Source organism: Grampus griseus (genome assembly GCF_964374135.1).
Source record: "Grampus griseus genome assembly, chromosome: 8".
Classification (NCBI taxonomy): Eukaryota; Metazoa; Chordata; class Mammalia; order Artiodactyla; family Delphinidae; genus Grampus; species Grampus griseus.
This window is the reverse complement of record NC_139002.1, coordinates 96,918,802-96,944,003: the sequence shown is the minus strand read 5'-3', so window position 1 is coordinate 96,944,003 and position 25,202 is coordinate 96,918,802. Positions and strand designations below refer to the sequence as shown.

The window sequence follows — 25,202 nt, the reverse complement described above, 5'->3', positions numbered from 1 at the left end:
CTTGGATGTACATGCTCAGGAAACTAATTTTATTAGTTCAGTCAAGGTTTGGGGGACTTCACTTACAAGAGACAGTTTACATACCATAAATCCCATTTATTAATTGAGAAATAAAACTGCCAAGTCGATAAAAGAAGCATCAAGTGATCAACATGTTGCCTTTCCTACAAGGAGACCATTTTGGGAAAATAAAATCATATCAACACACTATTAGCTTCATATATCCTTCTCTACCTCAGGAACAAGCACATTGGAATTCTGCCACCAAGAGGCTAGAGAGGGCCTTCTTAGTTGACAATGAATGTATGTGACTTTCTTTCCTTTAGACTTTACAGACCACTGCCCATATCAGTCATTGTCACCAACATGTTATAACTGCCAAAGACCCTTGATGGAACAGGTTTTAAGAAAATATATCAGCTGCTAGAAGACTAAGCCAAAGTAGGGCTTTTAGGTTACCACTTCGTTTAAGTCAAGGCCACTTTACCTCTCAGCATTCTAGTCTCTCAATTACATAGCAAACTCTTCTGCAAGTGAAATAGGAGGGAAGGAGGCAGGGCACAACCTTTGAAAGAATGACATAGCCTGAGGACATGACGTAAACTGATTAGAACCAAATGGGTCCAAGATGGCAGACAAGTCGACTTCCACTAGACCTTGAGCCTCAGTACACGCTCACATCAGCAAGCTAAATAACACACCCACAGGCGCCAGGACAGTTTCAAGACGGACTATAAGGATCAAAAAGTAGGCAGTGGCCCAATTCCTGGAAATCCCCACCCCTTCCTAAAATAGCTGGAATACTCCTCCCACTCATTAGCCTATGAAATTACCCACTCCTATAAAAACTGACAATCCCATACCCTGGTGCCTCTCTCACCTTCTGAGATGGCCCACGCTTTGTCTGTGGAGTGTGTTTCCCCCAAGGCCGCTCTCACCTTCTGAGATGGCCCACACTCTGTCTGTCGAGTGTGTTTCTCTCTAAATAAATCCACTTCTTACGTATCACTTTGTCTCTCACTGAATTCTTTCTGCTATGAGACATCAAGAACCTGAGCTTCATTAAGTCCTGAAACCATGTGTGTGACCTCAGTTGGAAGACCATGGGTTTTGTCTGGGTTCGAGTTCCGGCACATGGGTTCAAGTGCCAATCTGAGGCGCAAGGTTTCACAAGCATTCAAATCTCATGTCCCTTTCCTGTTAATATGTTGAATAAGCAAGCTCATCAGCGCTACTTATTACCTTATTAAAGTTTTTTGCCTTAGGGACATAAACCAATTACTATGTATGATTTTTGGATATTTACAAAAAGTTCTATGTGGTTCCCACCCACATATATTTGATTCAATTTACCAGAGGTCACCTCTAAAATGGCTTAATTAGGCCAAAAGTATATTTATGAATCATAATGCTCCTAATATTGCTGTCCCTTCAAGCTTCATCAGAATCTATTTCCCCAGACTTGCCACTTGTAGCTTTTCTTGTCTGAGAAATACCTCACTTAATTAAGGCCTTTCTTCAAGGCTTAAGATATTTAACAAATAACAAAAACTATTTACTGGACCTTGATTAGCAATTTCAATTTAGCAACATTCTCTACACATCATTTTCATTAACAGAAGTTCATAACAACAAATAATTCTGTCAGGTTCCCACAGTGTTTAGAACATGTGCAGACTTGTGCCAAACTAAAATGTTTTTAAACAATTATCTGAAAATAGAATGGATAAGCAAAATGTGGTATATACATGTAATGAAATATTATTCCACCTTAAAAAGGAAGGAAATTCTGACACATGCTACAACATGGATGAACTTTGAGGACATTATGCTAAAGTGAAAAGAACTAGTCACAAAAAGACAAATACTGTATGATTCCACTTATATGAGGTACTTAGAGTAGTCAAAATCGTAGAGACAGAAAGTATAATGGTGGTTGCCAGGAGCTGGGGGGAAGAGAGAATGGGGAGTTGCTGTTTAATAGGTAGAGTTTCAGTTTTACAAGATGAAAAGTTATGGGGACAGATGATAGTGAAGGCTGCACAGCAATGTGAATGTATTTAATGCTGCTGAACTGCACACTCAAAAATGGTTAAGATGGTAAAATTCTGTTGCTTGTATTTTAACACACACAGAAAAAGAAAAAAAGATGCCATTACTAAATAAATAAAGTTTCCCATTATTATGTAATGGTTGTAGATAATCACCAACTCCCAAATACTAGACAGAAGATTCTACAACACTGTTCAAAGGCAAATGATACAATCAGGTAAAGGAAAAGTACAGTTATCTGGATAGACAGGTTTTTTAGATCTTTTACTTACTTTCATACTGAAATGCTAATTTTAAATTTTAAAAATACGAGTTCTTCTTAGGCAGACAAAACCCATTTATCTCAACTACTTTCCCAATCCTCAATTAAAAGCACAGAAATATAAAAGCTATAAATAAACCCAGAAGAAGAAATAACAATGAAAGATGTCAACAAAATATTGGGGGGAAAAAGTAAACAGACTAGTAAAGGATAAAGGTTCAATGTTTATTTCTGCTCACTCCTAAAAAAAGGGTGGAGGACTTAAAAAGCATACACACAGACAAGAGATAACAACATCAAAGTTCGGGAAGGTAGAAAGTAGAAGGAATAGATAACTGACTAAGCAGAGCACAGCTGATATCCAAGCCAGCAGCGGGAGAAACCCTAAACAAAGAAAGCTCTTCTGAACCAAAGAACCTAAGAAAGTCTAAGGAATTAGTCACCAGGTAGCTACTAAAGTAGGGTGGCAGATGGGGCTGAAAACAGGAGGATTATTTGAAAGTCCACGGAAGAAGCAGTTAGACCCCACTCTAAGCCCTACACCCACTCCATGACCCCACTCAGACCAGAACTGCCGTTCCTTCCTAATGTTAGAAGGCTGCACATTGGGAGGTCCCCAAATGGTGGAGTAGGAAGACCCTGATCTCACCTCCTCTCACAAAACTTACAATTATGTACAGAACAACTATTGAGGAAAAAGACCCTGACCCTAACTGACCCTAACCTACCAGAAAAGATCTTCTACAACTAAAGATATAAAGAAGGAACCACAACAAGATGGGTAAGAGTGGGGAGTCCCAGTATAGTCACAACCCATGCCCCCGGTTGAGGAACCCACAAACATAAGAATAATTACCATTGCAGAGATTCTCCCCAAGGAGCAAGGGGTCTGAGTCCCACACTGGACTAACCAGCCTGGGGGTCCTATGCCAGGAAGACAAGCCCCCAGAATGTTTGGCTTTGAAGGCCTGTGGAGCTTACATCTAGGAGCACCAGAGGGCTGTGGGAAATAGAATGGAATCTCTTAAAGGGCACACAAACTCTCACATGTGCCGGGACCTTTAAGGCAGAAGTAGTAATTTCAAAGGAGCCTGGGTCAGAACTACCTGCTAATCTTGAAGAGTCTCCTGGAGAGGCAGAAGGCAACTGGAGTTCACCCTGGGGACATAGATACCTGTGGCAGCCATTTTTGGGAGTCTGTTCTACCACATGGACACTGGTGCAATCACCATTTTGGAATCCTCCCTCTACCACTAGCATGGTGTGTGTGTGTGTGCGCCAAGGGAAGCCCCTGTTCAATGTTCTTGTCTTAAGAGATACAAGTAACTTTTCTCAAGAGTCCAGGGGAAAAGAAAAAAGTAAGAAATCCTGCGTTGTTCTATTATACAGTATGTGATACATACAGAAAGAAGTAAAGCAATGTGGCCAACAGAGAACAATGTATGAATGTAGGTGAAGAGTATATGAAAGTTGGGGCTTCCCTGGTGGCGCAGTGGTTGAGAGTCCGCCTGCCGATGCAGGGGACACGGGTTCGTGCCCCGGTCCGGGAAGATCCCACATACCACGGAGCAGCTGGGCCTGTGAGCCATGGCCGTTGAGCCTGCGCGTCCGGAGCCTGTGCTCCGCAACGGGAGAGGCCACAACAGTGAGAGGCCCGCGTACCACAAAAAAAAAAAAAAAAAAAGGAGTATATGAAAGTTCACTTTAATATTCTTACAATTTTTCTGTATATCTTACATTTTTCAAAAAAAATCTAACAAACAAAATCCATCCTCATCAAATGGTCTATAGCAGGGTAAAGTTCTTAACTAACTTTCACCCAGCATAAAAGTTTTCTATCTCCTTGTAGACCTATTTCAAATACAGTTTTTCAAACATCTGAATGACTGCTCTAGCTATACTTCCAAGTTCCCATCACAGGATATCCTTGCCTTGAGAGTGAAGGAGACAAGGAGTTCAATGCACTGCGCCATGTCAGATATGAGTTTCAAAACTCGGAGGACATCCAACAACAATGTGGACTAAACTAATGTTATCAGTCACACCCCACCCCTGCCCACTACAGATACATAAAAATGCAAATAAGATATGACAATAAAAAGGTTTTGATACGCAGCTAAACCAGAAAGATTGAAAAATCCCAGGTTCCAGAAAAAAAGGTAAGTTAAAGCCATAGATATAAGGGAAAATTGATGCCAGGGAGCTGAGGTTTATGGAGAGCAAGGTCAGATTCTTATAATGAACACATGAGAACAAGAGTGGGGTGTGAGGGAATCATACCTCAAGCTTACGGGCAGGTAGAAACCTCCCCTGCAGAAAACCCCAGAGCCAAGTGCTCCTTGATCAGAGGCCAGAAGAATCCTAGAGAAGCAATGAAGAGCTTTGCCATCTATCATGGCAAGGTTGGGAGGTGGGGAAGTTACTCTCAAACCTTCAAAAGAATACATCAGTAAGGTACACAGATATAAGATCCAAAATTACACTACCTACATGGATGGTAAGGAAACAAAAAGCCAAGAAATTAACCTAAAAACTTGTCCAAAACCACTGAAACTCCTAGAAACAGGCAGAAGGAAGCCCGAAGGAGGCCTGAGAGAAGCTTTCACAGACTTGGATCATCAACAGCCTACTGCCAGGCCATTCATAACCCTTCCTTCCAACTTTTAGCTAGATGAACTCAGAATTTAAAAATCTGCAGATTGCACATGGAAATAAAACACCAAGAACTCAAAAGAACAAGACAATGTGAGAGACTACACATCTGAGATAGGAGACTGGGCAAGCTAAGAAGAAATACGCTTATTTATGAACTTGTTAAACACGTTGACTTAGAATGTTAAGGCAGTAGGTTAAAATTTTTTAAAGAATCACTTTATATAGTTTTTCTTAACAGAGTTATAATTCACATACCATAAAATTTACCATTTTAAAGTGTACAATTCAGTGCTTTTTAGTATATTCACAAGGATGTGCAACCATCACCACATTTTTATCACATTGAAAAGAAATCCCACATCTGTTATCCATCACTCCCCTTCCCCTTCTCCCTGTCCTTGGCAACTACTAGTAGGCTTTATTGCTATGGACTTGCTTATTCTGGAAGTTTCACATAAAGGAAATCCTATGTCACCTTTTTGTGACTTGCTTCCTTCACTTAGCATGTTTTCAAGGTTCACTCTGTATTTTAGCATGTGTCAGTACTTCATTCCTTTTTATGGCTGAATAATATTCCACTGAATTGGCAGACTACATTTTGTTAATTGACTCATCAAGTGATGGACGTCTAAGTTGTCTCCACTTTTTGGCTACTGTGAATAATATTCCTGAGAACACTCATGGGTAAGTTTTGGTGTTAACATATGATTCTCTTGGGTATATACCTACAAATGAAATTGCTGGATCATATGGTGATTCAACATTTAATTTTTTTGAGGAACTGCCAAACTGTTTTCCAAGGCAGCCATGCCATTTTACATTTGGTAATGGCTTAATTTTAAGATTAGGGTATATAATGAGTACGGAGATGACAGACATTATGAATGGGTCTTTTTTTTTTTCTTTTTTCTCCAAGTATTTCCTTGTTACTCCTTTCCCTTTTAATCCATAATATACAACCCAGATAAATAGGCTATTGCTGTATTCTTTAAGATTTTTTTTTAATTTACAAAAACAATGGATAGTTCTTCTCTCAGAAGACAAATGTAGTTGTAATTTGTATGACTTCAAGCTAATTTTAAAAAGTTTTTATTATGAAAAATTTTACACATCACTCCGCTTCAACAGTGTAGAATAAGGTCTGCCCTTAGCCTCTGCCAGAAACACAGGTAATTTCTCCCTGGAAGAAAATAATGTTGTCCTAACCCATAAATTATCTCTATAATTTTTCATATACAATTTCTGGCACATGTTAAAGTAAACCAGGCACTCAAGGAGACAAACACAAATGATCAAAATCCAAAAGATATTAGAAACACATTAACAGTTATCAGACACAGACCTTAAAATTACTATGCTTAATATGTTCAATTAAATGAAGCACAAAATTGAGAATTTGGACAGAGAACAAAAATGTACAAAAAGTAGGTAAGTATGATCCAGCCAGATTAGTAGGGAAACATAAAAGTGAGCAAAAGAGAATAACAGTAGATTATAGTAGGGAGTCAATGCAGATTCTTCTATAGGTAAAAATTTAGGGACATTAATCTGAATATAGAGAGGGGGAGATGAAATAAAGGGATTAGAGGCAGGAAGACCAGCTAGGAAGCCATTTCAGTAATCCAGATGAGAGTTGGTGATAGCACTGGATTAAGGTGAGGCAGTCAATAAAGGAAGGAAAGAGCAAATAATTTCAAAGAAACAACTGAATAATTTGGCAAGAGATTATACAAAAATGACCCCAGATAATACCTCCAGCCCCTAAAACTGGGAAAAGTTAATTAACATCAATTACTGAAAAAATAATTATGCTTTCCAATTTTTAACAGTTTTTAACTGTTCTGGATTCAGGCTTAAAAGCTCAGTATGGCAAATCAGGAACAGTTAATAAGAAAAAACAGTTAAGGGAGTTCCCAGCGGTCCAATGGTTAGGACTCTGCGATTCCACTGCAGGGGGCACGGGTTCAATCCCTGATCAGGAACTGAGATCCCGAAAGTTGGGTGGTGCAGCCATAAAACAACCCCACCCCCCAAAAAAAACCAGTTAGGTACAAGTTCAAAGGTAAAGAGAACAAAACTGTAATTTCCCCACTTTCTAGGCATCAGAATTAGTAAATCATAAAGATCTTTTTTTCCATTTAGAAAGTTCTTTGTAGACAAATGAGAAACAGAATGGAAAAGTTTAAACAACTGAAATAGTCTTCTACCAAAACAGTTACAAAGAAAGTCTGAAAATAAAGAAGAAAGCAGAGATACACTCACTTGGGAGGGAGGGGGGAAAGAGGAAGAAAAAAGAAAGAGGGCTTCCCTGGTGGCACAGTGGTTGAGTCTGCCTGCCGATGCAGGGGACACGGGTTCGTGCCCCTGTCCGGGAAGATCCCACATGCTGTGGAGCGGCTGGGCCTGTGCGTCCGGAGCCTGTGCTCCGCAAAAAAAAAAAAAAAGAAAAAAAAAAAAGAAAGAAAGACAGAAAAGAAAAATAAAGCAGGGCCTTCCCTGGTGGCGCAGTGGTTAAGAATCCGCCTGCCAATACAGGGGACACAGGGTCGAGCCCTGGTCTGGGAAGATCCCGCATGCCATGGAGCAGCTAAGCCCATGCACCACAACTTCTGAGCCTGCGCTCTCGAGCCCGCGAGCCACAAATACTGAAGCCCACGTGCCACAACTGCTGAAGCCTGCGCGCATAGCGCCTGTGCTACGCAACAAGAGAAGCCACCACAATGAGAAGCCCGCTCACTGCAACGAAGAGTAGCCCCCGCTCGCAGCAACTAGAGAAAGCCCGCGCGCAATGAAGACCCGACGCAGCCAAAAATAAAATAAATACATTTAAAAAAAAGAAAAAGAAAGCAGAAGTGTCGATATTTATGACACTTCCAGACCAGAAGCGATGAAATGAGATTAAAAGGGACATTCAGTAACGATAATCTCTGAAAATATGATAGCCATAAACCTTTACATGTTAGCAATATAACAATAAAATACATAAAGCAAAAATTCCTAGAGATACTAGGAGAGCTTGATAAAACCAAAACTATACCTGAAGATTCAACATACCTCTTTGATATATCAAGTAGATATAAAAAATTTTTGAGGATCTGAATAATAAAAACAAGTCATTCATATATATATACACATATATATGGTGGCATATAGTGCGAGTCACTCAATCTTTCTGTACTTCAGATTCCTTTCTCATAGGGTTGTGGTGAGGATTAAATGAGATAGATCCTGTAAAGAGTACTTGCCACATATGAGATCCTCAATAAAGCTCTTAGTTATCTAACTCTACCTTTCACATTATTCTCTTAGGTTCAAGGGACACCACAAACTGATCATGTTCTTGACCATTAAAAAACTTTTTTTCCAAGATGTTATTGCCCATAATTCAATAAACTAGAAACATAATAAAAAGTTAACCGTGTATACACTAGGAAGCTTTTTATAATAAACATTGAAATAAAAACCAGTTACAAATGATCTAGAAATTAACAAAATGAAGAATATTTGACAACAAATGAGACACAGCAAAAGAAAAATTCAGAGGAAAACTTATAGTCTTTATAATTAAAAAAAATCTCAAATAAGTATGCAATTTAAGAAACCAGGAAGTAAAGTAAATCAAAAGAAAATGGGAAGTGGGAATAAAGATAAAAGACAAAAGCTGTGTTTGATTAACTAAGGAACAATTTAAAAACCAGTCTAAAGAATACATAAGGCCAATATCCGATTTCTTGAAAATTCCAACAGAAGTAGATTAAAGCATAAAAACACCCTTAAGCTTATATTTAAAACAGGGCATTTAAACCTCCACAAGTATTTCTCTACATAATCTCTCCTAATGACATAATAGCTCTGGGCAATACAGGAGGAAGGTGAGGGTGGCGACAAACCACCCTGGAAAGAATAATATGATTTTTAACTCTATTTCTTTCATATTTGTATGAATCAAAAGTCAAGAGTGAAAACTGTATTTTCCAAAATAAGAATACTGGGTTATCACTTCTATACATTCTTTATTTACCTTTATTTTTACTAAGATACTGTTGACAGACTGTGCATGTTGAGTTGTTTTTCTATGTAGTGGTGACTCACAATCTTCTCCCTTCTCTTGTAACCAAGGGCATATGGGGGACACCACCAGGGCAAAAGCAAATTTCTTGTGCCACCTATACTGGTATTTAGAGGCTTTCTCTAACAAACTGGCTCACATTTACTCTACAGTTAAAAACAATTATTTAAAATTAATTTTACATCCTCTTAAGGGATTTAAAATCTTTTTAAAGATTCAAAACTAATTTTACATCCCTTTAAGGATTTTAAATCGTTTTAAGATTTAAAACCCAAACTTCAAGTTGTTGTTTTTTTTTTTTTGGTGAGGGGTGGGGCGTGCACCACTTGGCATGCAGGATCATAGTTCCCTGACCAGGGATCAAACCCGTGACCCTCTGCGGTGGAAGCGTGGAGTCTTAACCACTGGACTTTGAGGAATTCCCAAGAAAAGTTTCTTTTTCCCCTTGGTCATAGAGGTCTAGTTAGCCTCCTCTGCATTCTCCCTTTGCATACACTGCCTTTATCCTGTCAGGGACTACCTGCAGTTGTTTGGTTTTTTTTTTTTTTTTTTGCTGTACGCGCGAGCCTCTCGCTGCTGCGGCCCCTCCCGTTGCGGAGTACAGGCTCCAGACGCACAGGCCCAGCGGCCATGGCCCGCGGGCCCAGCCGCTCCGCGGCACGTGGGATCCTCCCGGATCGGGGCACGAACCCCCGCCCCCTGCACCGGCAGGCGGACTCCCAACCACTGCGCCACCAGGGAAGACCTACCTGCAGTTTTTACTGCTCTCCACAATTTGACAAAGAGGAGGCAAGGACCAGTAACCCCGTGCACCCTCTCTTGTATTAAATCCATGCATGAAAAAATGAGGCCCTATGGAAATTTATTTTACTCAACACCCCAAGTTGGAAATTACTTCTAAATTATCCACATATAAAGTTTAGGCAAGCTTTTTCCAAGAATAAACTTTTAGTAAAGTATACATATTTTAAGACTCTAAAGTCAACATACAAGCCAAAAAAATCTTAAGCAATACAGTAGTTCAAATATTAGCTGAATAGCCTGCATTTCTTACTCAGTGAGTTTCTATACTTTTCTTCCATTAAAAAATAAAACCAGGGACTTCCCTGGTGGTCCAGTGGTTAAGATTCCTCGCTCCCAATGCAGGGGGCCTGGGTTCGATCCCTGGTCAGGGAACTAGATCGTGCATGCTGCAACTAAAGATCCTGCAGGCGGCAATGAAGATCCTGCGTGCTGCAGCTAATACCCAGTGCAGCCAAATAAATACAATTTTTTTTAATTTTTAATATTCATTTTTGGATGTGTTGGGTCTTTGTTGCTGCGCGTGGTCTATCTATTGTTGTGGTGAGCGGGAGCTACTCTTCATTGCGGTGCGCGGGCTTCTCACTGCAGTGGCTTCTCTTGTTGTGGAGCACGGGCTCTAGGCACGTGGGCTTCAGTAGTTGCAGCATGCAGGCTCAGTAGTTGTGGCTCATGGGCTCTAGAGCACAGGCTCACTAGTTGTGACATATGGGCTTAGTTGCTCCACGGCATGTGGGATCTTCCCGGACCAGGGATCAAACCCATGTCCCCTGCATTGGCAGGCGAATTCTTAACCACTGCGTCACCAGGGAAGTCCCATAAATAAATATTTTTTTAAATAAATAAAAACAGGGCTTCCCTGGTGGCGCAGTGGTTGAGAGTCCGCCTGCCGATGCAGGGGACACGGGTTCGTGCCCTGGTCCAGGAAGATCCCACATGCCACAGAGCAGCTGGGCTCGTGAGCCATGGCCGCTGAGCCTGCGTGTCCGGAGCCTGTGCTCCGCAACGGGAGAGGCCACAACAGTGAGGGGCCCGCGTACCAAAAAAATAATTTTAAAAAACCAAAACCCAAAAAACTTAATTTGAATAATAAAGGGTCATAGAGTGAGGAATGCAGTGCTCCAACCACAGTGTTATTTTCATCTCTTCTATAATAATGTAAAAAGTGTTTAAAAGTAAAAGCTTTAGGGATTTCCAAGCATTACTAAGATTAAATAAGTTCCCTCCAGATAAAAATTCCAAAATAAATAACTTCCACTCCCAATGGAACAAAATGTAATTGCAGAGCTTTGGTAATGAACCTTATCAAGTGACAGCAATAAGTTCTATAGTGGTTGCACTTTCTGGTTAGTCAAAATTATCTTTGAAAAATCACTCATGTAGTAGGACTCATGTCTTTGGAAGCTCAATGTTAATGTCTTAGGCTTCTTTTTGCATTTAGGCTATGGACACCCTGCTCTGAGTCATGGAGGTCATAAGCTGATGCAGCTGGGTGGATGCAAGCAGGAAAGACAATGGAAAAAAGGAGATTTCTTGCCCCCACCTCCATACGGTACAATTCCAGTACGCGTATATGGCCGGACTGAATTGTGTCCAGCTGATTTTTAGTCCTTAAATAAAACAATATAATTTGGAGTATTTAGTAGCTGAAGATCTGCAGTTTTTGATCTGCAGTTTCCACTTGAGGGAAAAAAAATACAAATAATAAGAACTGTTAGGTGTAAGTAAAGAAATAGCAATTTGTATGAAATGTAAATCTCAAAAGTTGCCATAGCCGTCTTAACTTGTGACCCAAAGGGGTACAATTTGAAAATGCACTACATGCATTTTACTACACAGGTCAATACATACGACCTTTGCTTCATCACTTATTCATCATCCCCTGGGTATGAAAAATATTAACTCAGGATTCCCTTCCACAAGCACTTACAAGACTTCTGCTCGGCTGAAAAATGGAGTTGAAAGAAACAAACAAAAACATATAATTTAATTGGAGCCATGACAGCCACATATGAAAGGACTAACACATAAAACAACACACAATAACCTGGAGTTAATTTAGTGTAAAGAAAGGACTTGTTGTTTCTTATTATTGCACATCTCCCATTGAAGGTGTTCAATAAATTATACCACCTTAGGAGATGACTTTTAAAGTAAGTGTAATGAAAAAATAGGCACTTTTGTTCTTTAAATATTCGTTCATTCACATCCATTCCCCCGCCCTCCACCCCTCTCTCTCTGGCTGTGGGATGGCCAGAGAGGAAGGAATACTAAAAGTGAAACGCTCCACTGAATTGACCAGAAAAACTTGGTAAATAACTGAGTGAGAAAGTGAAAACTGAGATGAGTTAGTGATGAATCCAAGAAGGTGCTTAGCCACTTACCCAGAGATTTACTTAATGAGAATGGATCGCAGGTTTCCACAGGTCATTCCACTGCCAGTAAGAGAGTCGTGAACCTTGGGTCCCTTTTTGCACTAGTCAACAGTCACCCTCACCTACACGCGGAGTACATATTTGGCACTCAACAAATCTTGATTGAATGAAAACCTATCTCATTCATACTGGTACCCAACCACAGAGTTATGGGCCCACAAATTCCTTCCAAAATGCCTTTAACCCAAAGAGCTGAGAAAGCAGAGTCGAAAGCTCTGGGCATCTCTGTAAGGACTGGGAATGATCAAGGGCCAATGAAGCCTACAGTAACCCGACTTCCCAAAGAAAGCTTAGGGGACTGACCTACAGCTAATAGGCTTCGGCTTCGCCAGGACGTACCCGACAGGCCGCAGGCCGCAGGTCCACAGCCTCCCACCCGGGGGCGCTGAGAGATCCGGGGGTATCCCCCCTAAAGTTAGTACCTGTGAAGCTGCGACACAGAGAGTGGCTCGGGGCTCTCATTACGGAGGCCGGGGCCTGGGGCCGGCCAGCTGCGCCTCCTGGCTGAGAGCTCCGCGCTCCGGAGCTGCACTGACAGCACGGGTCGCAGATAATACCTCACGCCTCAGGAGCCTCGTGGCTCGCAGGCCCCGGGAGTTTCGTTCCCAAGACTGCGCGAGTTGTCGCACTCACGTCTACAGGCGCTCTTCAGGGCTTCCCTCACAGCTCAAGTGATCACTCCTGCCTTCAGCCCAGCAGCCGGTCGCTTCCCGGCGCCGCCATCGTTACTGTTTGTTTTCATCCGCTTCGGTGACGGCGGTGGGAGGAAGAGGGCTATGGGGGAAATACAGCTATCTAACTTCAGCCGCCCTTTCGGCACAGTATGGATGACCTACTTAATCTCTTTCCTGTTTGACGTTCCCATAAAAACTGGTTTCCTTACCATGTAAGTCTGATTCACCAATCTCTTCAAGCGTCTCAGAAAACAAAGGCGTAAAGAGGCGGTCTTTGAAAGAGCGTGAACCTTTGGGCCGTGTGTGGAATGTGCGCCGGCGAATCGCAGGTTGCGGCGGCAGCGGCAGTGAGGACACGGCTTGGGGCGGGCGGTGACGCGAGAGGGCGGTGCCTACAGAGAGCGCCGTGGCGGCTTGTGCTCGGCCGCCGGTTCTGGAGGAGGGCCGGACCCGGCTGGGTGGGTGGGAAGTGCGGCTGGTAATCTGGCAGCCGCCGAGAGGTGGGTGAGCGGCCTCGGCTGACTTTGAGTGGCCGGGGCAATCACACTTCCGTATTCATTTCTAAGACATCTTTTTAAAAGCCTTAGAGGTGGAGTGTCCTCTCAGCCCTAGCTCTCCCAGCCTCTTCTTTTGCGCCTTCCTTCCAACCTATCTGGTCTTCCCTACTTCCTTTACCTCAGCCTCACGATTTGGATTTCTTGGGGTGAGGGGAAAGGCTTTTGTTACAACACAGAATCTCCCGTCTACCAGCCTGGGTCGTGGGCGGTTTTTTGCCCCTTCTTCCCTTGTTAGACTAGTTTGAACAACGACACTCCCCCCTCCCCACCTCCATCTCTTACCCCTTACTTATCAGGTGGAGCCAGAGGGCTTTGGGTAATGAATCCTGCCGTGACTAATCCCTGTCCTGGGTAGCTATGACTTACGTCAGTTGCTTCGTGGCCTGTATAGTTAGGAGCAGACCTCTTTTACTTTGTGGATAATTATGCCATCACCTCCATTAATCTTTTGTTCTTCCGAATGCAAATGCCAGGCATTAAATGAGCCACCAAAATTCAGCTCCCATTCTCCTTCATACCAAAGCAAGCCTGTTGTATTGCCATGAGTTAGTGGAGAAAAACCGAGTTACAGTTATAGCACCTTTTTTTTTTTTTTTTTTTTTTGTACGCGGGCCTCTCACCGATGTGGCCTCTCCGTTGCGGAGCACAGGCTCCGGACGCGCAGGCTCAGCGGCCATGGCTCACGGGCCCAGCCGCTCCGCCACATGAGGGATCTTCCCGGACCGGGGCACGAACCCGCGTCCCCTGCATCTGCAGGTGGACCCTCAACCACTGCGCCACCAGGGAAGCCCTGATGTGGATGATTTTTAAGGTCTTTATTGAATTTGTTACAATACTGCTTCTGGTATTTTTTGTTTTTGTTTTTTTATGTTTTTGGTTTTTTGGCCGCAAGGCATGTCGGCTCTTAGCTCCTCCACCAGGGATCAAACCCGCACCCCCTGCCTTGGAAGGCGAAGTCTTAACCACTGGACCGCCAGGGAAGCCCCTGAATCACTTTAAAGTCTTTGGTAGGTTTCTAATGTTTTTCGTTTTTTTCTTTAACCTTTACAGAGAGAAGATTATAAATGCCAGAGCCATTTAAATGATGGTTAACTGTTGAATTCTGACACTTCCTTAAATACCTTCTTGCACCAACATCTTCAGTGGGAAGAGTTCAGGAAAAGTAGCAGAGGGAAGGAGAGACAACAGTTACATGTACCATGGCTATACCAATAACAGTACTTGACTGTGATCTCTTGCTATATGGCCGAGGTCACCGCACATTGGACCGCTTTAAGCTGGATGATGTGACAGATGAATACTTGATGTCCATGTATGGGTTTCCTCGACAGTTCATTTATTACTTGGTGGAGCTCTTGGGGGCCAGTCTTTCTAGACCTACTCAGAGATCCAGGGCTATTAGCCCAGAGACACAGATCCTTGCGGCACTGGGCTTCTATACCTCAGGTTCCTTCCAGACTCGGATGGGGGATGCTATTGGAATCAGTCAGGCATCTATGAGTCGATGTGTTGCCAATGTCACCGAAGCGCTTGTGGAAAGAGCTTCGCAGTTCATCCGCTTTCCAGCTGATGAAGCCTCCGTGCAGGCTCTGAAGGATGAATTCTATGGGTTGGCAGGGATGCCAGGGGTCATAGGGGTGGTTGACTGTATCCATGTGGCAATCAAGGCACCAAATGCTGAAGACCTTTCCTATGTGAACCGCAAAGGTCTTCATTCTTTAAACTGCCTCATGGTGTGTGACATCAGAGGGGCACTGATGACTGTGGAAACAAACTGGCCGGGGAGCCTCCAGGACTGTGCTGTGCTGCAGCAGTCTTCTCTCAGCAGTCAGTTCGAAGCTGGGATGCACAAAGAGAGCTGGCTGCTTGGTAAGTCTGCAGGTGTAAATGCTTCATTTTTGAAACTATAAAAAAAAAGTTTGGGCAGAGTAGAATGAAATATAGGGGTCTATAGACCTGAGACTCAGTCCTGTTCTGTTTTAAGCACGACCTCAGATGAGAACTCTCTGAGCCTTAATTTTTTTTTTTTTTAAGCAGGACTGAAACAGAAGTAATGTCTTTTTTTTTTTTTTCTTTATTTAATTTGTTACAGTATTGCCTCTGTTTCATGTTTTGGGTTTTTGGCCTCTAGGCATGTGAGATCTTAGCTCCCTGACCAGGGATGTAACCTGCACCCTCTGCATTAGAAGGTAGAATCTTAACCACTGGACCACCCCAGCCTTAATTTTTTTAAATCAACATTTAAAGGACACTTGTTAACATTTAAAAACATACAATTTGACCCAGCTCTTCTTGGAGGTACATGTTCAGAAATATGTAAAACAAAATTACAGGCATTTGCATCGCAGCAATGTTTTGTACTCACAAACAACAATAGCAACGACAACCCTACAAAAGCATTCCCCTTAAATATAGCCAAGATACTTATCAATGCAGATCTGGTTAAATATAGTACATCCATACAATTGAGCCTTAATTTTTATCATCTGTAAAATGGTGAAAATAATGCTAAGGGCAGTAATACCTATTGTTAGGATTAGGGAATATATATGAAAGTTCACTCTAAAGTATTGTGAAAATGTATTATTTTTGCCATTGGTGATTGACACCATGATATCTGTATGAAAATGATAGTAGACAGTGCATTTATTCAGTTCTTATGGAAACTCACTTCATAGATCTGTTTGCCTGAGTGCCCTCGGAAAGCCTGGCTTAATGATCTGAGTAGGACAAAAACCTATTCAGTACTGAGCAGTGCAAACTGATGTGACTGTAGAGCTGGGAGGAATACAGTTAGTTAACAGTGATAAAACCCTCGAGCCTGGCAGCTTTTTTGTTGTCTTTTTTTTTTTTAAAAAAAGAACCATTCTATGTAAGTAATAGGACAAGGGTTATCTTGTACACAACATGTTTTGTGGGAGATGAAGGCACATTAAGGATTGGAAGACCTCTCTTTAAGGCCACTAATCATGTCTGCACTGCACATGTTCATAACACAGTGTTTTACTTGTAATAAACACTCAGGAATTTTTCTCTTTAATGTGCTGATTGTCAGTTAAAGAAAAACCTCCCCTTGGGACTTCCTTGGCCGTCCAGTGGTTAAAACTGCACGCTTCCACTGCAGGGGCCACAGGTTTGATCCCTAGTCGGGGAACTAAGATCCCACACGCCACACGGGGCAGCCAAAAAAAAAGAACCCTCCCACCCCTGCCCACTGTTCCAGGTGAGGAGAAGAGACTGCTGTCACACTGATTGGTTTAGAGCTGCCAGGGTACCATGAGTAACATCTTGGAACTTAACTGATTTTCTTCAGTTGTTGCTTCTTTTTTTTTTTTTTTTTTGCGGTACGCCGGCCTCTGACTGTTGTGGCCTCTCCCGTTGCGGAGCACAGGCTCTGGACGCACAGACTCAGGGGCCATGGCTCACGGGCCCAGCCGCTCCACGGCATGTGGGATCTTCCCGGACCGGGGCACGAACCCATGTCCCCTGCATCGGCAGGCGGACTCTCAACCATTGCACCACCAGGGAAGCCCCCAGTTGTTGCTTCTACACACTGTTGTCAGTGCCCCACCTTCTCGTTACCCTAGTGGAACTTTGTCTTAATCCCACCTTTTGCCTACTCTGAATTTTCAAATTCCATTTTCATATAACTCACACCAAGAAGTGAAGGGAAGACTGCAAGTGTCTCATCCAACTACTTCTTCCACAGCTGGGGAAGTACTTGGGTTCCAAGCTGATTTCTTATGAAATCACTTTGGTACCCTAACTCTAAAGCCAGCTAAGGGGACTTCCCTGGTGGCGCAGTGGTTAAAAATCCGCTTGCCAATGCAGGAGACACAGGTTCTAGACCGGGTCCGGGAAGATCCCACATGCCACGGAGCAACTAAACCCGTATGCCACAACTACTGAGCCTGCACTCTAAAGCCCGCGAGCCACAACTACCAAGCCTGCATGCTGCAACTACTGAAGCCTACACGCCTAGAGCCCATGCTCTGCAAAGAGAAGCCACTGCAATGAGAAGCCCCCGTACTGCAACGAAGAGTAGCTCCCGCTTGCCGCAAATAGAGAAAGCTTGCGCGCAGCAACGAAAATCCAACGCAGCCAAAACAAAAAAAGAAAAAAAAAAAGATGGTTGATTTTATCTTAAGAACACCATCAGATTTGTAGAATGGTACTAGATTTGCCAAACCTAGAACTAGCTGTGATTCCCCCTTGTTTTTTTTTGGTTTGTTTGTTTAGCATATTTTCATCTTGGGTGTCATCCCTTCATGTCCTCATTCTCGTATGCCCCTTCAGAGGGCATCACCTAATTCCTCTTCTCTAAATGTACCTGCTCCTACAAACAATTCAGCCTGAGTTATTTCTTCAGCTCTTGGGCTAGTCTTGTTAAGCAGCTTTGGGTAAGATCTGCCAGAATGTCTCTTGGATGACTGATCATGTAAGCAATTGTAGTCTGTTTAGGAATTCTGTTCCTAATCCCCTCCTGAGTGTCTGTCTGCCAGTGGTGCTTGGATTATAACCAGTTAATGATGATGCAGCATTTTATAAGAGGTCTACATTAACTAGCTTGTCTTGTATGTCTTCCCAATTAAGGCTCATACTGTTTCTTAAGAGACGTTTAACAAATATCTAGTATCTCTTTGTTTTGCTAGTCATCTTAAATGTTTTTCTTACTCTCTTTTACAGCATTATACCATTGTTTTAGTGACTTTGAGTCTGACATTATTAGCATTTAGTGACTAGCTCCTTCCTCTTCCTGTGCCTAACATATCAAAGGATGGGTGACGTTTATTTTTATTTTCTCACTTGTAAAATAAGGTCAGTAGTATCTGCCTAGTGGAGTTGGGATTGGACAAGTCATAGATATTATTTTCATTATTATTTACAACATCAGTTTCTAAAATTCAGTATTTAGTAGGGACGAGTTCAATTAAAATAGGTTGTACTTAGGAGGAAAAAAGTCAGCTAAATATACAATTTGAAAATTTTGTGAGCCATCTCAGATATTTAAAGTTAATCCAGTATACCTAAAACTAATACAACGTTATATGTCAATATCATTCAAAATAAAGTTGGGACTTCCTTGGTGGCACAGTGGTTAAGGATCCGCCTGCCGACACAGGGGACACAGGTTCGAGCCCTGGTCTGGGAAGATCCCACATGCTGCGGAGCAACTAAGCCCATGTACCACAACTACTGAGCCCACTTGCCACAACTACTGAAGCCTGCATGCCTAGAGCATGTGCTCCACAACAAGAGAAGCCACTGCAGTGAGAAGCCCATGCACCGCAACGAAGAGTAGCAGCCAAAAATAAATAAATAAATAAATTTATTTTAAAAATAAAATAAAATAAAGTTAACCCATGGGGAATTCCCTGGCAACCCAGTAGTTAATACTTGGCTCTTTCACTGCCACAGGCCGGGATTCAATCCCTGGTCAGGGAACCAAGACCCCAGAAGCCGCATGGTGTGGCCAAAAAGAAAAAAAAGAAATGTAAGCTCCTAAAAGAAAGGAGTGCTATATGTTTGGAACAGTGCCTAGCACTCTCTGAACAATCCATAACTGTTTACTGAAATTGATGGTGGGTGAAGAACACAGCAACTATACAAGTTGGTATTCTTCAGGTCTATTTGTCTCAAATTTCTAAGGGGTTGTTCCTCTGAGACATTTCATCTTCCAGATTTAGTGAATCAGGACAATTAAACATTATAGAAACATTGCACTATTGTAATGGGACACTGCACCCCAGTTTTGTTTTGGTTTTAGCACTTCCCAGGATTATTCCATAAAGAAGTCACTTAAGGGAAATGCCTTATGTATATTATTTTAATTGACTTCTGATTTTATTTCTTTATCCCTATTACTACTTGCATCATTATATTTATGGTCTCCTTGTTAATGTGAAATTCTACCTGTTCCTCTATTACAAAGGTGTGGTTCTAATGAATGTAATATCTAGGAAGGCAGAACACCTGAGTTCTCATCTCTGCTGGGAGTTTTCTCTTATTCTTCTTAGCACTGGGAGATTGAATGATTATTGTCTATGAAATACTCTGAAATCCCTAGGTAGTGCTTTCAAACCTGACATTTTAATGGTAAAGTCAGAGATTTTTCCTCACAAGTGTTTTGAGGTCTCCTGGCAGAATTCTCTTTTTCTCTCTTGCACTCTTGCTCTTTAGAGATTTTGAAGATTGGCTTGCTATGTGATAGTTTCTATTAACCTTTTTTATTTTAAATTTATTTTATTTAGTTTTGGCTGCATTGGGTCTTCCTTGCTGCATGTGTGCTTTCTCTAGTTGCGGCGAGCGGGGGCTACTCTTCATTGCGGTGCGTGGGCTTCTCATTGCGGTGGCTTCTCTTGTTGCGGAGCACAGGCTCTAGGCACGCGGGCGTCCATAGTTGTGGCTCGTGGGCTCTAGAGTGCAGGCTCAGTAGTTGTGGCACACGGGCTTCGTTGCTCTGTGGTGTGTGGGAACTTCCCGGACCAGGGCTTGAACCCTTGTCGCCTGCATTGGCAGGCGGATTCTTAACCACCTGTGCCACCAAGGAAGCCATATTAACTTTTTCTTAAAGAACAATATCTCTGAATTCAGAAAATCCTGGAATTCCCTGGAGGTCCAGTGGTTGGGACTCCGCGCTTCCACTGCCGGGAGCCCGGGTTCGATCCCTGGTCAGGGAACTAGGATCCCACAAGCAGTGCATTGCGGCCAAAAAAAGAAAATCCAGGAATTTCATTTCCTCCAGTGCCTTCACCTCTGTCCTACATTCTTTCAGACTTAGCTTTCTTTAGCCGGGTCAGCTTTTCTCTGTTGGTTTTAACCAAGGGTATTCCCAGCCAAGACTCACTCTGGTCTTCCTGCTCGTGACTAGCTATGGGCTCTTTATCACAGCATTTCCCTCTTCACTTCCCTGGTGTGCTTTGGCTCCGGAAGCTGTTGCATTTTCTTGTCCATTCTCTGTACATGCTCCTGGATTTTCCTTTTTGTTTGTATTCCAGTTATAAACATCTGTGATGTCTTTGGGCCTTCCCCACAGGTGACAGTTCCTTCTTTCTCCGCACCTGGCTTATGACCCCACTTCACATTCCCGAAACTCCAGCCGAATATCGCTATAATATGGCCCATTCTGCAACTCACAGTGTGATTGAGAAGACTTTCCGAACCCTCTGCTCCCGATTCCGCTGCCTGGATGGATCCAAGGGGGCACTGCAGTACTCACCGGAGAAGTCCAGCCACATCATCTTGGCCTGCTGCGTCCTCCACAACATCTCCCTGGAGCATGGGTTGGATGTCTGGTCCTCTCCAGGGACAGGACCCGTGGAACAGCCTCCTGAGGAAGAGTATGAGCACATGGAGTCCTTGGACCTAGAGGCTGACCGTATCCGTCAGGAGTTGATGCTCACTCACTTCAGCTAATGTGGAAGGTGGGGAGCGGGGAGGCTTTCCAGAAGGAGCTGTGACAAACTTTCCCTCTCACCACCCCCTACACAGTTCCATCATCTAGCATAACTGAGCGTGTGGACACTTGTCACAAACTGACATTTAATCTGCGTGTTTTAGAAAGGTTGAGGCTAGGCCAGAATATCTCGATTCATTTGCAAGTTTATTAACTAAACCAAAACCTCCGAGACAACAGTTCTCTACTATCCATTGAACACCAGGTTAGCACCACTCACTCATTTGAAAGTTCCTTGGTTGCAGACGTTTATATCGTGCTTACAAAATCAAAGCAGTTATCTAGAGATTTCAAAAGAAAACAATATTTGTCCTGAAATATTTGGATGGCATTTTAGCTTTTCTACTTTACTACCTATATAGGCATAATCTGAGGCAAGTGTGAAGAGTAAATTTCAGTTGGAAAATGGTCTTCTGACATCAATAAACGGCTACTAATGTGATTTTTCAGCTTTGTGTTTTTAAGAGGAGGTTAAGGACAGTCCAAAACCTCCATCTTAATTCTGTCTGTAATAACTGAGCTGTGACTTGGACCTAGTTCCCAGGGAGAACATCTGGACTCCAATCTCTTACTTCCAACCCTGAGTAGGAGCTAAAGGCTAAATGGGTTTAAGAATTCAATCAGCTTAAAGAAGACAAGTCAAATAGAGACAAAATAGCAAGCTTACACTTTACAGGGGATCTAAAGACCCTGATAGATTGATGGGCAAAGGAAATTCACCCAGGTTTAGACAGTCCACATCTAAATAGATCACATTTCTTATGATCATGATGTTAGGATGTCTTTTGGGCCATTCTGCTCTGAAATTCCTTGTTCAGAAAGAAAGTTTAGGGGATACAGAAGACATGTATTAAAAAGGAGAGGTAAGGGCTTCCCTGGTGGCGCAGTGGTTGAGAGTCTGCCTGCCGATGCAGGGGACACGGGTTCGAGCCCTAGTCCGGGAAGATCCCACATGCCGCAGAGCTGCTAGGCCCGTGATCCATGGCCGCTGAGCCTGCACCTCCAGAACCTGTGCTCCGCAACGGGAGAGGCCACAGCAGTGAGAGGCCCGCGTACTGCAAAAAAAAAAAAAAAAAAAGGAGAAGTAAAAGGAATATAATTTATTGGTATGAAATGAATTTTGGAGTTAGACCTACTTGAATATCTTCTGTGCAAAGTGATGGACAGAATTTCTCAGGAAATAAATAATCCTGCACCAAGTCTTATTCTAAAATTATACTGATATAAAAATAACCTGATTGGAATAATGAAAGTGTGAATTAGGTTCACACATTGGTGCCTTTGCTGGGACAAAATAGAGACTTTCCTGAGGATTGTTTTGTTCCCAGTTTCTCAGCCACTCACCCGTGTGATCCCTCTGAATTGTCCTCATGGATCATTTCCTACCTGTCTTTGGCAGTGTTAATCTGGTGATTTTCAAAGTAAAGAAATGAACAGCTGATGACCAAAGAAATGTGGAAATAAATTGAAGGTGACTCATCCACAAGATTAAAAACAATTATGGATTATTATCTGCTGTTTATTTCTACTCCAAATGCTATTTTCCATCATCATCCTACTCTGTAAGGAGTGGGTCCATTTGGCAGGAGGTTGAGCTTAACAAGTACAGTGATATTGCTGAGATGGGAGTGGACAATGAAGGGGTGACTGGAAACTTTTGTTCTATTTGTTATGCAATAGAGGTGCCCTGTTATGTTTTTTTCTTTGTAAAGTTTAACCTGTGACCCAAGCTTGCTTTGTCTCCCTGATAAGGCAATATTTTAACTCTCACAGTCTTTCCAAGTTTCCTGATGGGTATTTTTCCCTCTAAAGTTTTGGTTCTATTATGAGTATTGCATGAGGAAAGGCATACTGCCACCCGTGCATCTTAAGAGGCAAGGTGGAGTGTAATCTTGGAAAGTGCCTAGCATTTTAGCTTTAGAAAACCACATTAAAGGAAAATTGGGGTTTTCACAACTTAACTCATTAGATGGTGACATGAAGCCTCAGTGGGAGGGGCAGTCTGGGGGAGAATTCATTAGCAATTTCAAGCCTATTACTTGCACACCAAAGATAATTTCTAAGTGCTGAACAGACTGAACATTGGCTGGAAGTGTTTTTCCCTGGGAGCATTTTATTTCCTAATAATTCCACAGAGTAACTGTTAAAATCTATTCCTTTAATCTCCTTTCGACCTGGATTTTTATAGGCCAGGATTTTTTTTCAGTCCAGTTACACTTTCCTCAGAATGACCTAGGGGAGGGATCACGATCTGTATTTCCAAATTGCCAAGGGTTTGCTTATAGGGGCTTTTTATAGGTGCCTGAGAAGTCTTCTCTTGAGGTCCTTATTGTGGATTTATAGTATCTTCCTGGTATAGCTTTGGGACAAAGTCAAGGATTTCACCTGTCTTATATAAGCCTCATCTTCCCGTAGATGATTCCATCTGGCCAGCATAGAAGTTCTCCAGATTTGCCCTTAGCTGTTCCAAGACAGCAAAAGTCCCAGGATATATTAAGGGAAAACTACAATATTGGGTTATCAGTGGTTTACTAATTCCAAATTATACAAAAGAGGGACCATAAACATATTCTTAGTTTAAAATGAACTAAACAGAGATGGAGCTCCTTTCTTGGACTGTAAAGGATCTATAGCAAGTTAATCTAATTTAGGGACAAAGAAACACGACACAATTTTAATGGGATCATATATGAAAAAGTATAAGAGATAGGGAGGAATAAAATAGAGGCTATATAGATAATAGACATACTACAATTGTATCCCTACCTGAAATAATAAACTGGTAACTCAAGAACTGAGCTTAACAGTTGATTTCCCTGACAGTGTAGGGGAAGTTAAGAAGAGATCAAGAAAATAAGAAATTGGAGTTTTAACCACTGTGCATGCATATATCCTCAGGTCCCTTTTGCTCCCTAGATCCCACCCAGATTTTACAAAATTGTGGGTATAAGAGATAATGGACTCAGAATTAAGTTAAAATGGCAATGCAGGAAGGAAGAAAAAATACTAGTTGAAGGCTGGAGACACCCCAGGAACCTAACCACATAAAATTCACAGGCTTTTCTTTTTTTAATGTGACTACCATCTAAGACCCTACTTCGTGATAATCAAATAGGAGGTATGAGATCTCTTGATATTAAACAAGAACAAGAAAAGTAGACCTTGAAATCACAGGCTGGTAAACTTCAAAAAGTCTTTTGGAAAGGAGTCTCCATGTTTGCCCAGCAAAACATTCAGTTTCAGTCTGTTGAGACTTTTTCTAACCCTTACATATACAGCTGTCTTTATAGAAGGGCTGATTTCCATGCCATTCTAGAGTCTTAAAATGTTCATACATTTCAATCCATTGATAAATTCCACCACTAGAAATTTATCCTATATAAATAATTCCAGAGAAGGAAAAGCCTGTTATGGTTCTGTGAATGGTTACCTGCTGTTCTGGGATCTCTCCTCTTCCCTGGGCTGCTCCTACATCACTACACAGCTTCTACCTTTACCGTCAAACCCAAAGTGTGTACATTATCCCACAGTGCCATGAGAGCAGACTACCAAAGAGCAATAGAATTGCAACGCAAAACCTACGAGCGGCTCATCATTTTGGCTGCTCAAGGCCTAACTCCTCTTCCTGGACTTCGTAATAAGATGACTCATGGTACTGCTACAGAATCTCATCTTAGGTTCAGGCCTGATTCCTACCACCCAATGTCGTAGGTTTCTCAGAGCCCAGAGCAAGATAAGGAACAGTCTCCTCCCATTCTCTCCTTTCCCCTCCCTTCACCCTTTATCACAGGCAATTCCCCCAGGTCAGTAAGTCCCAATCCTCATCACTGGTTTAGTCATTTTTAAAAAATTAATTAATTAATTAATATATTTTTATTTTTGGCTGCTTTGGGTCTTCGTTGCTGTGTTCAGACTTTCCCTAGTTGTGGTGAGCGGGGGCTACTCTTCGTCGTGGTGCGCGGGCTTCTCACTGTGGTGGCTTCTCTTGTGGAGCATGGGCTCTAGGCGCGCAGGCTTCAGTAGTTGTGGCACACGGGCTCAGTAGCTGTGGCTCACAGGCTCTAGAGCGCAGGCTCAGTAGTTGTGGCACACGGGCTTAGTTGCTCTACGGCATGTGGAATCTTCCCAGACCAGGGCTCAAACCCGTGTCCCCTGCATTGGCAGGCGGATTCTTAACCGTTGCACCACCAGGGAAGTCCCCTGGTTTAGTCTTTCCATATTCTTTCTACGTGATTGACAGT

At 42.4% G+C, this 25,202-nt stretch overlaps 2 protein-coding genes across 8 annotated transcripts in view; one reads left to right on the top strand and one right to left on the bottom strand.

Moving 5' to 3' along the window:
* The window catches only part of ATG13 (autophagy related 13), a 46,160-nt gene extending 33,120 nt beyond the window's left edge, over nucleotides 1–13,040 (bottom strand). For 4 of the 7 annotated variants that reach the window (XM_082660043.1, XM_082660047.1, XM_082660048.1 and 1 more), the window contains exons 1-2: nucleotides 12,697–13,040; nucleotides 12,224–12,336 (exon numbers count right to left, since the gene is read on the bottom strand). The gene's annotated coding sequence lies outside the window, so the exon portion shown is untranslated. The remainder of the gene's footprint in view (nucleotides 1–12,223; nucleotides 12,337–12,696) is intronic. The other 3 variants (XM_082660045.1, XM_082660044.1, XM_082660046.1) reach the window with 3 other exon arrangements.
* Nucleotides 13,041–14,891: 1,851 nt separating this feature from the next.
* Nucleotides 14,892–21,576, top strand: HARBI1 (harbinger transposase derived 1). Its single transcript, XM_082659963.1, has 2 exons — nucleotides 14,892–15,374; nucleotides 20,542–21,576. Exons 1-2 carry the CDS (start codon nucleotides 14,969–14,971, stop codon nucleotides 20,919–20,921), a joined length of 786 nt encoding a protein of 261 aa, XP_082516089.1. The 5' UTR covers nucleotides 14,892–14,968; the 3' UTR covers nucleotides 20,922–21,576.
* Nucleotides 21,577–25,202: the final 3,626 nt, after the last annotated feature.

What these genes read in the sequence shown, in the direction of transcription:
- HARBI1 (XM_082659963.1), top strand. Translation starts at nt 14,969, where the DNA reads ATGGGGGATGCTATTGGAATCAGTCAGGCATCTATGAGTCGATGTGTT. An exon ending in CAAAGAGAGCTGGCTGCTTG is followed by an intron (nt 15,375 to 20,541) that starts GTAAGTCTGCAG and finishes CCTTCCCCACAG; the next exon opens with GTGACAGTTCCTTCTTTCTC.